Below are 15,114 nucleotides of genomic sequence, written 5' to 3'. Positions count from 1 at the left end.
TGTACTTTTTGTCTTCTGTTTAGGACTGCAAACACAACACAGGTGGTTCATATTGTGATAGATGTCTTCCTGGCTTCTACGGTAATCCTACTAAAGGGACAGCTGAAGACTGTCAGTTGTGTGCTTGCCCCCTAAATATACCTTCTAATAAGTAAGATATATATTTATTGCATATTACGTTTTTTCACTCAGTGAATTGCTTAACTTTTTATTTTATGCTTTTGCACGTACGCTTGAGATTCTTTGTATTTTAATCAAAATATATTCTACAATATAAGCTTTTATTCTCTTTTTACAATTGTACAGAGAGACAAAGATCAAGGCAAAAACTGAATGAGGCTAGGCTAGAAAGACCAGCACAGAATTTGGATGAATGCTATTTGAATCGATAGCTAATGTTTGGTTTTCTGTCCTTTAAGAGTAGGTTTTTCTAGTTTTAAAGCTGAATTTCCAGATTCTATGTGTGGGGTTTTTTAATAATTGAATTTTAAATTTATTTTTGTTAATTAGATAAAATAGTGATTTCTTTTGCTTTTAATTTTCCTTTTCTTCCAGTCAACCCACTTGTATGTATTATTTGCTACCTATAATATAATAGACTAAGTGGCTTGTAAATTCTTCATTGGTTTTGTCCCAACCAGTACCTGGAAAATGAACAATACCAAAATCATTTAATGTGGTGTAGTTGAAGAAAACTGTTCTGAATCTTGTCTGGTTAGTTTTCTTGTGCATACTTTAAAACAGAAATCATGTGTGTCCATTTGTTTTAGCACATTTGGTCTATGACATCCAGTATGTCTTCAGAGAAAAGGAGCCCTGGTGCAAGTAGCACATGTCCAGATTACACAGAAAAGCTACTGTGGTGCAACACGTACAGTAATTATTCAGGCAGATCAGGAACTGTTGAGTATGTGTCTGACATGTTTGCAGTAGTAACTTATGCTTGCCCAAATTCCAGTCACCAATTGGATGTGGCACCCATCTGAAAAGAATCACTGTTAGTCAATGTAAGCACTTCAGGATTGTGGGTTTGTACTGGAAGATTATAATCCGTGCACAGGAGTTGCCCCATCCCGAACTCTTCACACAGTTTAAAAGTTTTAAGTGGCTATAGAGGCTGATAAATCCACTGGAGTGAATATTTTTTTCCCCCTCCATTCAGCCCTGCATCTTCTGTCTCACCACATTTTTCCCAAAACAGAAGTTGGATTCTGTCAATGAAATGCACTTTATTATTTAAGAGTATAAAGAGTACTTCTTAAAGTTTACAGGGCAAAATGCGTGGCTACCACCTGCACAGAGAGGGACCTCTGCAAGATGCAAGTAAATAAGAGAACAGCATCTAAATGGCTGTGTGGCAACCATAAGGCACAGATGAACAAGATTTTGCTCTCAAGTAGCTCAGGCTAATGCTGTTGCCTACAGTGGCATTGTGTCTTACTAAAATTCCACTGATCAGTGCAGGAATAATCTAAGCACTCATCAGCAGAAATTCTAGGGGACCGTAGAATAGAAGCCTGCATTCCTGTTAGCACAGCTCTTTAGATGGTTTTATTAGATATACATGGCTTTATTACGTCTGCTGTTCAGGCATGGTTCCTCTGATGTCCTCATTGCTTTTGTGTACTTAGTATTTCCTTGCATAGTTAATTAATTATCTTTCTTTTGTTTGAGAACACTGTACTGACAAAGCAGGGAAAACACTATCACATTTATATCTTGTGCAGATGTGCAACAAACCAAGTCAAATAGATTAAATTTAGATTTTATTGGCAAAATGCCTGGAGACCTCTATTATGTATTCATCAGAGTTCTGGCTGCTTTACTTTTCTTTTTTTGATGTTGAACAAGAGAATCCCCTCTTTAATATTTAGTTTTCTTGAAAAACAGAGGTACAAAACAAACAGAATATAAGTATTTTTGAACTGTGAAACTGTAGGAGTCCTGAATCCTACAAAGTTTAACCCTGCATTAGAATTGTGCCATAGCTTCCTGTTTCTAAAATGGGCAAAAGCACAACTGTGAACAACATCCTCAAGCTTTGTAGAACTCATTGTAAGGTTTAAGCTCACATGACTTTACAGTTCTAGACCAATTATAAAATTTGCTTATAAGGAGAAAAAAAGAGGTTGTTAAAGATTTAATGTGTTACCTGAAGGCTGTAAAAATACTTGGGTTTCTTTCTTTCTTAGCTGGCAGTGAGTTTGGTATGCTAGGGATAATATCTGTAAACAATTCAGATTCCTTCTCATGAATAAAAAAATTTTACCAATCTCATGTCACTGTACAGGTGTAGTATGTATCAAGTTATTTCTGAATAACCTAACAAGTGACTGATTTATGTACAAACTATTATCAGTAGCTGTATATGGATCGCAATTCCTGTAGCATTTAATTCCTAATGTGGCGTGACAGGGCATCTGAAGGTCTCTAAGCTTCATACGAAGTTCCTGGTGCATAGAGAATATTGTCCATGTAATGAACCTTTGAGATATGTTTTTATTAAGAAATTACTTTTGTCTTTTATGGCAGTGTCGTATTTATTTATGGTGTTTATAATGCTTCCCATCACTCACAGTACCTGAGTCTTCCTCTTTGCAATGCCACATAAGGTGGAGAACTGTTCTATCCATTTTAGAAATCAGGTGGTGAAGGTGGTATCCTAAGCTGATTTAACTGCTGCTCATTCCTTCTCCTGTTCCCTAATCGCAGCAGTTTCGATATACAATCATTGGAGCCAACCATAAAACTGCCTTCTGAAATACAACAGCATTAAGTGACTTGCTATGTCAGAAAAGAACACTTGGCCAAAACAGGAAACTAAAATTGTCTAAGCTTATTTTCTAGATCCTGGGTTATATTTTCCTCTTCTTGCATATATCTTCATATTTGTACTCGCATGATGCAAATGACATCCATACCTGTATTATAAATGGCATATGTAATGCATGCTTGACTTCTTCAGCTTATCTCATTAACACATCACCCTTACAAACTGTTCTAACATTCTTAGTCTTTAAGGAACTTCAAATAAACTTCTTTTTTCCCATGGAAATTATCAGACACACTATACATAATTCTTTCTGCTAAATGTAAATGTCTGGGATAATTACTGCTTTTCTCTTGAAGTGATGATAAATTTAATATGGGTAATGAAGACCCTGACAGGAATGTTTTATCACTGGAAATGAGAGAGAGAAGATATCTTGCTGAGCCTGGGAAGGTCATAATTAGGCTTGTAGCATATGAACTAGGAATTTCTGTTTTTCTCACAATTTTAATATTTTGTTCGAGAATTAAGTAAAATCACAAACTTTCTCCTAAGAGGTGTTTTCTATAACATACTTGTAAGCCTTAAGGAAGCCCTGTCTCCCAACATAGACCTATCACATATATACCCGTACTTGTGCCATATCCTGATTGGTAATAACATTGCTACCTTATGTAAAAGCTGAAAAGTGGTGATGGAATCAAGAGCGACTAAGATTTTTTTGAAGCTTGTTTTGACAGAACAATGCACACTGTTCATTAGTATTTATCACTAGTGAGTAAGGAGATTCTAAATAACCAGGAAGATAAACTCTTCTTTTCTCACCCTACTATCATGTATTTCCTTTATAATATGCAGAATTTCTCAGTATATTAATGTTTAGTGTTAAGATGTGGACTAACTATTAAGTCAGAGAAGGAATCAAAGGATGCTAGGGCTGAGCATAACCCTTAAAACATGGAAATTCTACTATTGATTATTATTGCTTAGTAATAATACATACTTCGTTATTATTATTATTATCATCATCTTTAAAGTTTATGAAGTTGACCTCAGAGCTCTTGATGGAACTGTGCACAGTCAATCTTGTTCAATGCTATAATGAGCTGTGATAGCATCTCCACAAAGCTTCCCACATAACTCTCAAAAGAGTGAGGCTGGGACTGACAAGCAGGATCTTATTTGCAATAAGTCAGGTGCTGCTGATTAGATTCAGTGATAATGTGTGCCTCAGTTGAAAATTGCTTTCATTGCTATTTAAAAATAGAATGAACAGTTATTGTTTCTTCAACTGGCTCCTTCGTACATTTGTGAATATTGTTAATTGAATGACATTGCAAAATAGCATGAATGTAATCTTTATGGGAAAGAGGAAAATCCCAATACCTGTCTATATTTACTGCACCTGACTGTATTTATAAATGGAAATCACCTGTAACAGAAACATTAAAGACTAACTGAGGTCAGGTCACAGGATGGATGACTCCTGACAAGTAGGGTCCAGTCACCAGCAGGTAATCATGTTACTTGATCCTTATTAGCTTTTCTGTCTTCTGTGGGCCTGTTATTTTCCAGAAACTTTCACTGTATCTCTTATTTTAATTTATCTGAGGTCATATTATGCCTATTTTTTAATATTGTAGCATCAACTTTTAGCTTGAATATACCTTACTTCTGATGTCTTTGTTAGAGTGATTATATTCCTTAACTTCTGTTTTCCTAGGATACAAAACATAAGTTTAGTGTCTTCTTTCAGATAGGCGCTTTGTTGTCCTGTTGTGCGTAGTGACCCTGCTATGCACCTGCTCCCAGTCTTTTTCTTTTTTCCCCTTTTCTATTTTTCTATTTGATTGACCAGAATTGATTACCATTATTCAGATGAGGCCTTATAAAGGTGCTTTTATGTCTCTGTCTCTAATAGTCATTCCAGAATGATAGAACAGGCTGCCTTTTCTTCTGTGCAGTGTCTCTTGAAGTGTCAGGAGGTTTCCTCACAGAATTATGTTAAGGGAGAAAGATTAAAGAAAGCAAAATGTTAAACAGTGAAGGAGTACAGTTCAGAATTAAACATAGATGTCAAGAGGTGGAGCTTGCAAATGCCTACAGTATCCTTATTTATTTAAAAAAAAAAACAAACAAACCAACCAACAGCTAAAAATAAGTAGAACATAGCAAAGAGGTAAAGCTTTCTACTCTGCAAGCTATTCTTAAACTTCAGTGCACCAGTCTGGCCTGTTGCTTGAGGTCGCTGGCACTCAGTTTACCCAAATGCACTCTCTGGGAAGCTGCACCAGATATTTCCCTTTTTTGCCCCTCCTCTTTCTTATTCATTGGGTTCCTCTCCCAGCCAATTACACACAAAGTTAACTGAGCTTTCAAATCAGTTGTCCTTCAGAAAGATTTATATAGAGGCCATGTTATGGCATAGATTGTTTTGCCAGGCCCTCAGGGGCACAAACAAACAGCTGTACATTCCTGCCTTTTTAATGGTATCCAGACCACTCAGTGGCAGGCTCAAGTCCCGTAATAACAGGCTATTGGGATGCTGCCATCCGTTACTTTATATTCAGTGTCACAGAAATAGCAGAGTCATTCCAAATTCAATGTGCTGGAGTTAAACTTAAGCCCCGTGTCCTAGACCAGAGTCACTTTTCTTGGGCACTGTTTTGCAAATTAACCATCTCTGAAGGGAGAAGAGAGCTATGCTGCTAACCATCTTTTCTTTATGTTTCTTCCTTGTCCCTCTTCTTACCCAATATCAACAACACAGCTTTAGCCCGACGTGCCACTTTGACCAAAGTCGTGGATTAATATGTGATGAATGCCCCGTTGGGTATGTGGGACCACGCTGTGAAAGGTAAGCAAGCACCATGCTTTTAACCGTATGAGATCTGAAACAAAATATTGATCACATGGAACTGTTCTTTTTATTACTTCCCCGTCCCCATTCCTGTGTTCTGAAACTTGCTGAACAAATTCTTGTGCACCTTCCTCTGATACTGTGTCCATGAATTTGTATATTTCTTGTGCTTAAAGCTTCCAAGAAGCATTTACTGAGAAGTAAGAGGCCTTTTAAAACAGATTTTTCTAGCTCTTCTGGGTTTTTTATATTTTTTTCTCTTTTGTCATTTGAATGTTTAGAGCTTGGTGAATCAAATATGCAATAAATTACTGATGCCTCTTTTCAGAGAAGTTAATATGCAGTGAAAATACAGCTCTTCTAATAAGTTATTTGTTGATTATAATTATTTTTTATAAGAATATGTTTTTTGTTGCTTCTAGTTTCCCATTTCAGTCTTTATTTAGCAAGTAAAACAAGCAGGCTTTAATGACAGAAAAGGTAATTCTGCTTTGTCAAATTTATAGAAGAGCTCAATATATATTTCCTACACTTATTACTACCTATAGAAAAGAAAAAAAAAATGTCTAGTCTGTCTTTGGCTGTGACAGGTCTGAGTGACATGTTGTACTGAGAGAGAATGTTCTCTCCCCTTCTTATATCCTGTTATTCTGAAAGGATCACATGGATAATTTAAATGAAACAGAAGGCTAGTGTGAGTGCTGGTGCTAAGCTCCTAGGAACCCCCTTCCACAGGAGGTGAGATTGCATAGGCAAGGGATATCACTACTGTGTCTGCACGCCTTTGGTCCCTTGGGATTTCACATAGATGGAACAACTAGCAAGTGCAGTTAGTGTGCCAGGGGAGCTCTGCTAGTTGTTTGGAGGTCGCAATGAATCAGCGTTGTCTTTGGCTCTGTGATCCCAGTCCTCTGTGACCCTGCAAATGACACCTTTTTAAGAGGGCCTTGGGGAGCCAGATAACAGTCTTAACACCTGGCTAAAGAGTTATGGGGCATGAAAACATAGTGCTTCTGTTTCTTAGTAGGCTTTGGCCATTTGGCACTTCCATGAACTGCTTGCACCGTTTTCCAACGTAAACCCTGAAAAGAAGATAAGGCTTCTGAATGAAGATTTACAGTATTTGGGCTGGGATGAGGAAAAGTAGGAATGAACCAAGGGGAAGAACCAACCAGAAAAGCAGGATCCTGACCATACGCCGTGAATTGCCCCCTAGTCCTGTCTTTCCAATTTACGTTTACGACTACTTCCTTTTAAATCCCTGTTGTGCTATATCTGTCCTACAGTGAGAGTGCAGGCTGTCATCTGTTTCCACCCATCATCACTGAGTCCGCTCCTGCTGCGTGCTATTTCTGCCTGTCTTTTCCTGTCTGTCTTAGAAGTCATCACCTTCTTTCAGCTAGTGGGCTGTGAAGTTAATGACGGCAGGAATAAATCACATCAAGAGCACTTTGGTGGCAGTTTGTCAATGCGGGGTCATTGACAGCTTCCATTAGCAACAAGTGCTGTTTCTGAGTGGAGCACAGGCTGTAGATGCAGTAGGACAGAATCTGAATAAGTGGCAGGCTTGGAATTTAGCCAGCTTTCCTAAGGAAATGAGGCTAGTGCCATCTTTTTGTGCATGTCTGGCTGGCTGCCTGCAAAGAAATTGAACTTGTAGGTCAATTTCAACCAAATTTGACAGAAGGGTGGGAGGTCTCAAAGATAATAATTGTTCCTGAAGGTTTCATGAAAAGAAGTAGCTGAATAGAAGTTAATAAATCAGGACGTCTCATAGCTAAGGGGGAGGATACTGTGTGAACTCACACCTGATTAAACAGCAGAGAATACATGAGAGAGAGAGAATGAGAGAGATTATTAAATGTTCTGCCCATAAGAAAACTTTCACAGGGCAAGGAAAAAGTGCTGCTGTAGCCTGAGGGATTAGTCCCTGCTGAACAGCAACATCCAGCAGCAAATAATCAGCCCTTAGCCTCGTAACCATGAGATACAAATCCATTGGAAATTAGGCCGTTAATTCCAGTGCTTGTAAAACTATTTGCTTTTAATTGTAACAGGTTGCTTGGAAATGCCTGCAGTTGTCAATAATAATAAACAGGAGAAAGCATGTTGCCTTTTGCTATTAACAATGATTGTATAATTGCTAAAAGAGTTTACATGAAATTCTCATTCATTCTAGCAACTGCAAAGTGACATGTGATTTGAGCCACGTGATTCGTTTGCTGAACAGTCCTAAATTATCATGACATACCAAGTATCATGAAGTCAGCATATACAGTACTGTACATATATATATACACACACACATACATCTGAGTTGTAAAATTTAAAAAAAAAATTGCTACTTCTCTCACTTGAACGCTTCAGAAAAATGTTACCAAAATTGCTCAATGTTCTGAGGAGTCCAGCTCATAACATCATCAAAATAATTACAGATATAAACTGTGTTGGGAGTTACCACATATCTATAATTGTAAAGAAAGCAGAGCTTCCTCGTTTTATCCTTTTCCCCTGCAAGTTAGACTGATGTTCTTTTGCTCACTGCTCGCTTTCCCAAGGGGTATGAGGTAGGACAGACAGTCTCCTAACTTCATAGAAAGGATGTGTGGGAATGTCAAAAAGTTGTTCTTTTAGCCCAGCACCTTTACAGGATGATGACACACATTTTCCAACTACACAGTCTCGTTAGAGACAATAGCACACAGTTTTGGGAAAAAGAAGGAAAATGGGTGAGCATTTAGCTTCTCCTGTAGCACTCCTTAATTTATGAGTATGGTTTCAGTGACCTTTTCTCCCTAAAAGGAGAGATGAGAGGTCACTGTAACTTAAGTGAGAAGTGTGGGCTGGGTCATGGTCCTTCCTTCCCTCCGCTCCCAGTTCTTCAGGTCTAGCGAGTCCCTTGGCTTCAACCTGCTGCTTCTTCTAGCTAATACAGTTCTTCCAGTGGTGCCAGAAGTACAAGTCTGTACTGCAGTGCTGATGGGAAAAGGGTCAAGCATTCAGGAGATTTGTTACAACAAATATGTTATGCAGGGTTGTTTACAGCTTGCAAAGGTAGGCACTCTGACATTAAAAAATGCAAGATTTGTGGTTGGTCATACAATAACATCTCTGTTGTGCACCTGAATTAAGATTTTCAACTGCATGTTCACAAGCCGTTTCTCCACAGGGCTTTATACATGTAAGTTTCAAAGCAACTGCAAAAACAGTATTTCCAGACTGTAAAGTGTTCAGATCTGAAGGCTAAATTAAATCTGTCTCAAGGGCTTTTTTTCTAGTAAATAAAAAGAAATGTATAAAATAAGCCTGTGTTTTTGTGCATATTTGTGTATATACGCAGCACCATATAGACTGCTATGAAGAAAATTAACTCCATCCCAGCCAGACCCAGTACGCATACCTACAAGTATATTTACATAGTAGCCCTGTGTTTGGCACTAGTTATGACAAATAAAAACAGTGTCACTAACAGATACACCTGCATTTGAATGTAAAGGTGGGTGTAGAGGAAGAAAGAAAAATATGGAAACAATCTTTCTTCGCTGCTGTTACTCCAGTTTTTTAATATTTTAATAACAGCTGTTCTGTTGTACTTAGCAGCCATTTATTTAGATATGGATTTTCTGTGATACATAAATGTAATTTTCCATGCCACATGTATTATTATTATTTTTTTAATATGAACCTTGCCATATATGTAATACTTCGAATCTGAGAAGAGTAGCTGAAGCAGAACTGTCCTTAAGGGAATAAAAATGGAACTGGTGAAAGTGGATTTTTAAATCTTCCCCTGCAACTTGAGAAGCAGGAGAAAAAGTGTTAAGAATTCACGCATAGATACATGCACACAGTTTTCTCTTAAGCTTAACTGGTTTACCCCTTTTTTCAGGATCCTCTTGAATCTGGATTTGAGATTATATATGTATATAAGTAGAACACAGCTATGTGATGGTAGTGAGTTTTGCTAATTGTAATTAGCAAAGTCTAAACTGATGAGAATGCAAAGAGTTATCACGGTCTCCTGCTGTTAATAGAAGGAAATGATTAGTAGTGTATTTCTCACAAATCTTTCGAGCATTTTTTCTGTGAACCACTTGGTAAGTTTCTCTGAATGCTGTCAGATACATAACTAACACCTAAATGAAAGTGAAAGAGGAAAATGAATATGCATTAAAGTGAAGCCAAATAGATTAGTAGTACCAGAAGGTACAGATCAATGACAAATACGCCACTAATATGTGAGAAAGATCTCAGCAAAGAGGAGGGGTGAACTTCAGACATCATTTGTTTTAGGTAAAATAAAATAACTGCATAAATTATCAAGTCATGTTTTATCAAAGCCAAAGAATGCCTATTAATTGTTATGTGTATTAAGAGACATCCCTGGCCCTTGTAACTGAGAGATCATCACTGAAAAAAAACCAATTTATTTTGGAGAAAGTAAGTTAAAAATCAGTCTTTTGTGGTTGCTGAGATATCCTCCATCCAAGGAAAAAATATCCATTTCTTTGCAGGGCATACAAGGAGGTAAAGTATATGGCTATGTTCATGACAAGTTTTGAAAATAAAATGCCTGAATTATTCTAATGACAAGGTTTTGATGTCCTGTTGCTATGAGGAGTTATTTGTGAGAGATGGCTGTGCTAGAAGAGTAAAGCACAGTGAGCTAGATTGTGAAAATTTTAGTGATGTTCTTGCGTGCTTACATGGTTCCAAACCACTGGACTACTTATGTGTTACTCGTCTGTGATCTGCGTTGTGGGTGTTTTCAGAGACTGGAAAAACACCTGCTTTGTGTAATATCTTACTACAAAATACTGTTCATTTAGGTCCGACTCTAATTTCCTCCCTAGTCTGTTTCCATTTTTATAATCTTTGTTAATGATATTGATTAATACTTAATGAATGTTTAGATGGCTTCATTTAGGATCCAGTTGGATGTTTCATGAGATTCTGGATGCAAGGAAAAGGATTAATTTGACAAGCATAAAGGGACAAGAGTGAAAGCATAGTGGAGCTCCGCATTCCTGTACTAGGATGGTATGCAAAATCCTTGCTCAACCATACCATCCAGTACTATTACAAAGTAGATAGGAAGTCTATGTACATTAGAACTGCATTCAAACCTGAAGTACTAGGAAACATTAATTTATGCCATGTGCTTGATGTACTTTCTGTTTTCTTTACACTAATTGGAATTAATCTGAGATGCACATGAATAACTTCATTAGCTGGAAGTGGGCAATTTTTCTTTTTCTTCACTATCTACAAGTTGCTCTTACTGTGAAGTGTGAGCAAATGTAATGGAAATGAAAAGCAGACCAGAATATAAATAGGAAATCGGCTGTGAGATGAGTAGAAATATGCTTTAAATATACACTCATGTTAGGTCAGATTCACTAACCTGTTTTACATGGTACTCACAGGAAATTGCTCATGGGCAAGGTGGAAAATAAGGTGATATTTTTAAACATCTCTGTTTAAATATGAAAGGTATAGTACACACCAACATAGTTCCTGTGATAATGAACAATCTTTTTGTTTCCTGCCTATACACAGAGTTATCAATCCATTAATTGAACAAATCTGACTTCAGTAGATCAGGGAGGTTCTTGTTAGGTAAATAAATTTATTTCTGTATTACTTTTTAAACCTGCTTTTCTAAACCAAACAAGTTTTTAAGGCAGAGGGAAAAAAATCATCAGGCTTGCTGGTAAATGAGTACAGAACATCTAGACATGATGTGCTGAAACACAAAGCCTATCTAACACTGACCAGAATTCCTTTTATGTGCCAACAGACAGATTTCTTACCATGCGATGTCTTGTCTTCAGTGCCAGTGACAAGATTTTTCTCCCACTGAAATCTAATTACTAGCAGAACTGGCAGGATTTCAGCTGGTACTGTACCTACAGTGTTATTAGAAGAAGGGAGAGAAAAAAAAGATGCCTAAGAAACACTGGAAATAAGATCAAATAATTTTTGGTGATGAGTGAGGCAACAAAATTAATTATTTCTAATAAGAGGATTATTTAAGGGTTCTGACTGGTGATGTCTTTTACCTTAGGTGTGCAGAAGGCTATTTTGGACAACCTCTAATACCAGGGGGATCGTGCCAGCCATGCCAGTGTAATGACAACCTTGACTTCTCCATTCCTGGCAGCTGTGACAGCTTGTCTGGTGCTTGCCTGATATGTAAGCCTGGTACAACAGGCCAATATTGTGAGAGGTGTGCTGATGGATATTTTGGCGATGCTCTTGATGCAAGGAACTGTCAACGTAAGTCATGAACTTTTACTGCTACTGACATTATTGTTCAACTCTATAACCGTTTTCCTGAGAGGAAGACTGTGCCTCTCTGTGAGCAGGAGAATGATACGGTATACTTACACCTCTAATAATAACAATGTTTTATTTGCGTTTGCATCTGGAAAAGGAGGCATCGAACTAAATAGAAAGAGGAACCTATTAAAATACTTCCTATTGCAGTTGAAGCAGTAATGAAGCAATCATGGAAAAAAAACTTGGGAGTGTGGAACATTGCATGGATGCAAAATGTTATACTAAATGTCAGATCTACAAAAATAAATACAAATAGATGGAAACTTAGTTCACTAAAACCACTATAAGCCATCCAGAGAAATCTCATTAACTAGTGCAATTGGTGCTGAAAGGAGGGAGTGAGGTTTCAGCTACTGTAGGATCCAACTCTGGCAGCACTTGTGACCTCCTTTCCACCTATATGGCCTCAGTAAGTATTGGAAGCTGCTGCTCTCTACAGGGCCAGATTCTCCTGCAAAGCAGAGTCTAAAATCTGACAAATTTTCTAAGGTGCTCTGGAGGATGGTAGCTGGCATACAGCAAGCTACCACTTCTCAGCCTGGTGGTGGCATGTTGTTTACATATCAGCCCAGTTCATACTTCCTCATAGTGATGCAAAAAATTATTGAGCAGATGGAAGATTTGGTAGGAACAGGAGCTTTTGCTTCTGTAGGAGGCAGTGGCACTCTCTGGGCCATTGCTGGCATGATTCAGAATACAGCTATTAGGCAGAACAAGTGCTTTTAGTTTAAAAACATTCTTCACATACCCTTCCACCCCATTTTGAGGAATGGAATATAGCAGGTTTCTGTCCTGAAAGAGCAGAGCATTTTCTTTCATTGTCGCAAGGATGTAATCCTTTTTGATTCATTGGAATAAGCTCAGAACAACTCCATTGAGTACAAAGGTGTTATATCGGAGTGAAATTATGCAAGTAAAAGAGTTGGGCCATGGTCTTACTGCTGTGTGTGCAGGAACACAGGGACCACTTCTGTAGTATGTGTTGAAAGCATGATAGTCTGAGCCGCTAACATCCATTTCCAGGATTTGCTCTATTAGTGATTTGCAGTTTGACAATGAGGATACTAAGTTCTGTTGAACTGCATGGGAGCCAGTGACATGCAGAGCATCACCAGGTTTCTCAGCTAAGGCTAATAAACACCGAAATATGTAAAGTCACAGATAACCATGAAGATGTATACCTGGGTAAGTGCTTTCTGTACTAACTTTATACAAAGCTGAATAAAAGTTGGACAATCGCATATATTCTCTGCACGAATTAACAGTTCATGATGGATGCTATCATATAAGTTAGGGTGTTAAGTGTGTAATGTGATTTAAAAAGAGGTGTATTTCAAAAATCATAGCTTCCAGTAGCTTGTCACCATTCCTGAGGCATCTATAGGACTGTTGCTTTGAACATTTCTACAGTAGTGGCAGCTGCATGAGAAAGAAATGTAGTATGAGGAGAGTTCAGAAAACATACAATTAAAAAAAAAGTATTAAAAATAAATACATATTTAATGTACAATTACAAGCTTTGCTTTTGTTGTTAGTATCACTGACAAGAAGAGCCCCCTAATGTATGCATAGCCTTGTGCTCAGTTACCTTGTATTAATCTACTCTCTTTCATGTGGGTTTTCTTTTTTGCATATGACTTTTTATTTCCTTTGCAGACTTCCATGAAGTTTGCCCTGCAGCTACAATATCAGAGGGACTGTGCCTTTACTTTGTTGTTTTCAATTTCATTTCTTATTAAAAAGCCAAATCCAAGAGTATTGCAAAGCATGAATTTTGCTTTCAAATTACTGTTTGAAATGTCTTGTTCTTTCTCAGTACGCTGCTGCTGTCGTGTGCATTAACCGTTTCAAATAACAGTACAACTTCATATCACTATAGCATCTCTCAATTTCTTGGTGTATCTGTACAAAATCATAAATCTAAGAACAATGAGAGAATGTTCTAAGCTTATTTGATTTGATTCTAGTAGGTTGTTTTCTGGTGTGAAACAGCACAGTGTGCTGAAGCAAATACCTGGAGGTTGTGCTGATGGTAATAGAGCTAAATGACAAGAGATGAATTAAAGCAAATATTCAAGTGTGCCTATGTGCCCGTGCATAGGTACTACTGTTGGAGGAGAATAAGTATGTAGGCTGATTATAAATACATACTCATAAATATTTATACAAATCTAGAGAGAATGACCAGTGTAATTTTGGGAGAAAGTAAGACAAATTTCTCTGACAAGGCTGTATTGCATTATAGCAAGCATTTGGAGGTTTGGACAATAGCAAATTTTCCTAGTAGAGTTGGGTGAATGGGAAGGCTTTAGGTGAGACTAATGCAATTTATCAGATTGAGTAACAGTTTATTAGATGAATAGCCCTGACTGTATGTTTCTTCTGTGTGTATGTACTGCCAGAGCCAAGAAAAACAATCAAAGTCTCCAAATTCTGCCTTACCACTGCATTGCACTCAGTCATCCGTGGCTGAGTTAAGGGTACATGGTATGCTGTCTTTGGTACTAGACAACATAAATAGGACACTCATCTGTCTATAAAATCAGTCTAAATTATCTTTTTGATTCTTGTGGTATCATATGCCTGATAAGCAAAACAATTCAAATAAGTCTGATACTTTTTTTGAGGTCTGTATAGAAAGGTTGGTTAAATACTCAGTTTGTATTGGGAATTGGGTTTTGTTGAATCTGAGCTTTTGCATCATCTTTCACTGCTCACCATTTTAATTAGAAAGATACTCAAAACATATATGTGATACTCATCACTGTGTACAGTTTGGAGTGTTGGCAGTTTTAAAACATGAATGTTATAGTGAAGGAGAGGGCTGTATACAGGATGAAAGAGGTAAGTCATGGATTCAGTTAGTGTTAAAAAATGAAAGTAAAAGGAAATGAGAAGTGCTGTTAATTACAGCAAAAGTGTTTTTAAATCTTTACATTTTTAAAATATATTGCAAAACAGAAAGAAATAAAAACCTCTGACAGTGTTACCAGACTGATAGGAGAACCCAGCATATTTTTGTTACTTATTCCAATACATGAGACATCTTTGCAAACATTTGAGAAATAATGCCATGAACAGACTGGCAAGCCATAAAGTCAGTTTCATTTAAAAGAAGCAACTTCTGCAAAACACCTCAAAA

The 15,114-nt window shown here is 37.4% G+C and overlaps 1 protein-coding gene across 1 annotated transcript in view; it reads left to right on the top strand.

Annotated features, from left to right (window-relative positions):
* The window catches only part of LAMA2 (laminin subunit alpha 2), a 377,271-nt gene that overhangs the window by 226,205 nt on the left and 135,952 nt on the right, over nt 1-15,114 (top strand). Inside the window, exons 17-19 of the mRNA XM_055714667.1 lie at nt 24-151; nt 5,541-5,627; nt 11,698-11,909. Coding sequence (XP_055570642.1) covers nt 24-151; nt 5,541-5,627; nt 11,698-11,909 — 427 coding nt within the window. The remainder of the gene's footprint in view (nt 1-23; nt 152-5,540; nt 5,628-11,697; nt 11,910-15,114) is intronic.

Source organism: Falco cherrug, chromosome 6 (genome assembly GCF_023634085.1).
Source record: "Falco cherrug isolate bFalChe1 chromosome 6, bFalChe1.pri, whole genome shotgun sequence".
Taxonomy (NCBI): Eukaryota; Metazoa; Chordata; class Aves; order Falconiformes; family Falconidae; genus Falco; species Falco cherrug.
This window is presented reverse-complemented; position numbering and strand designations above follow the sequence as displayed.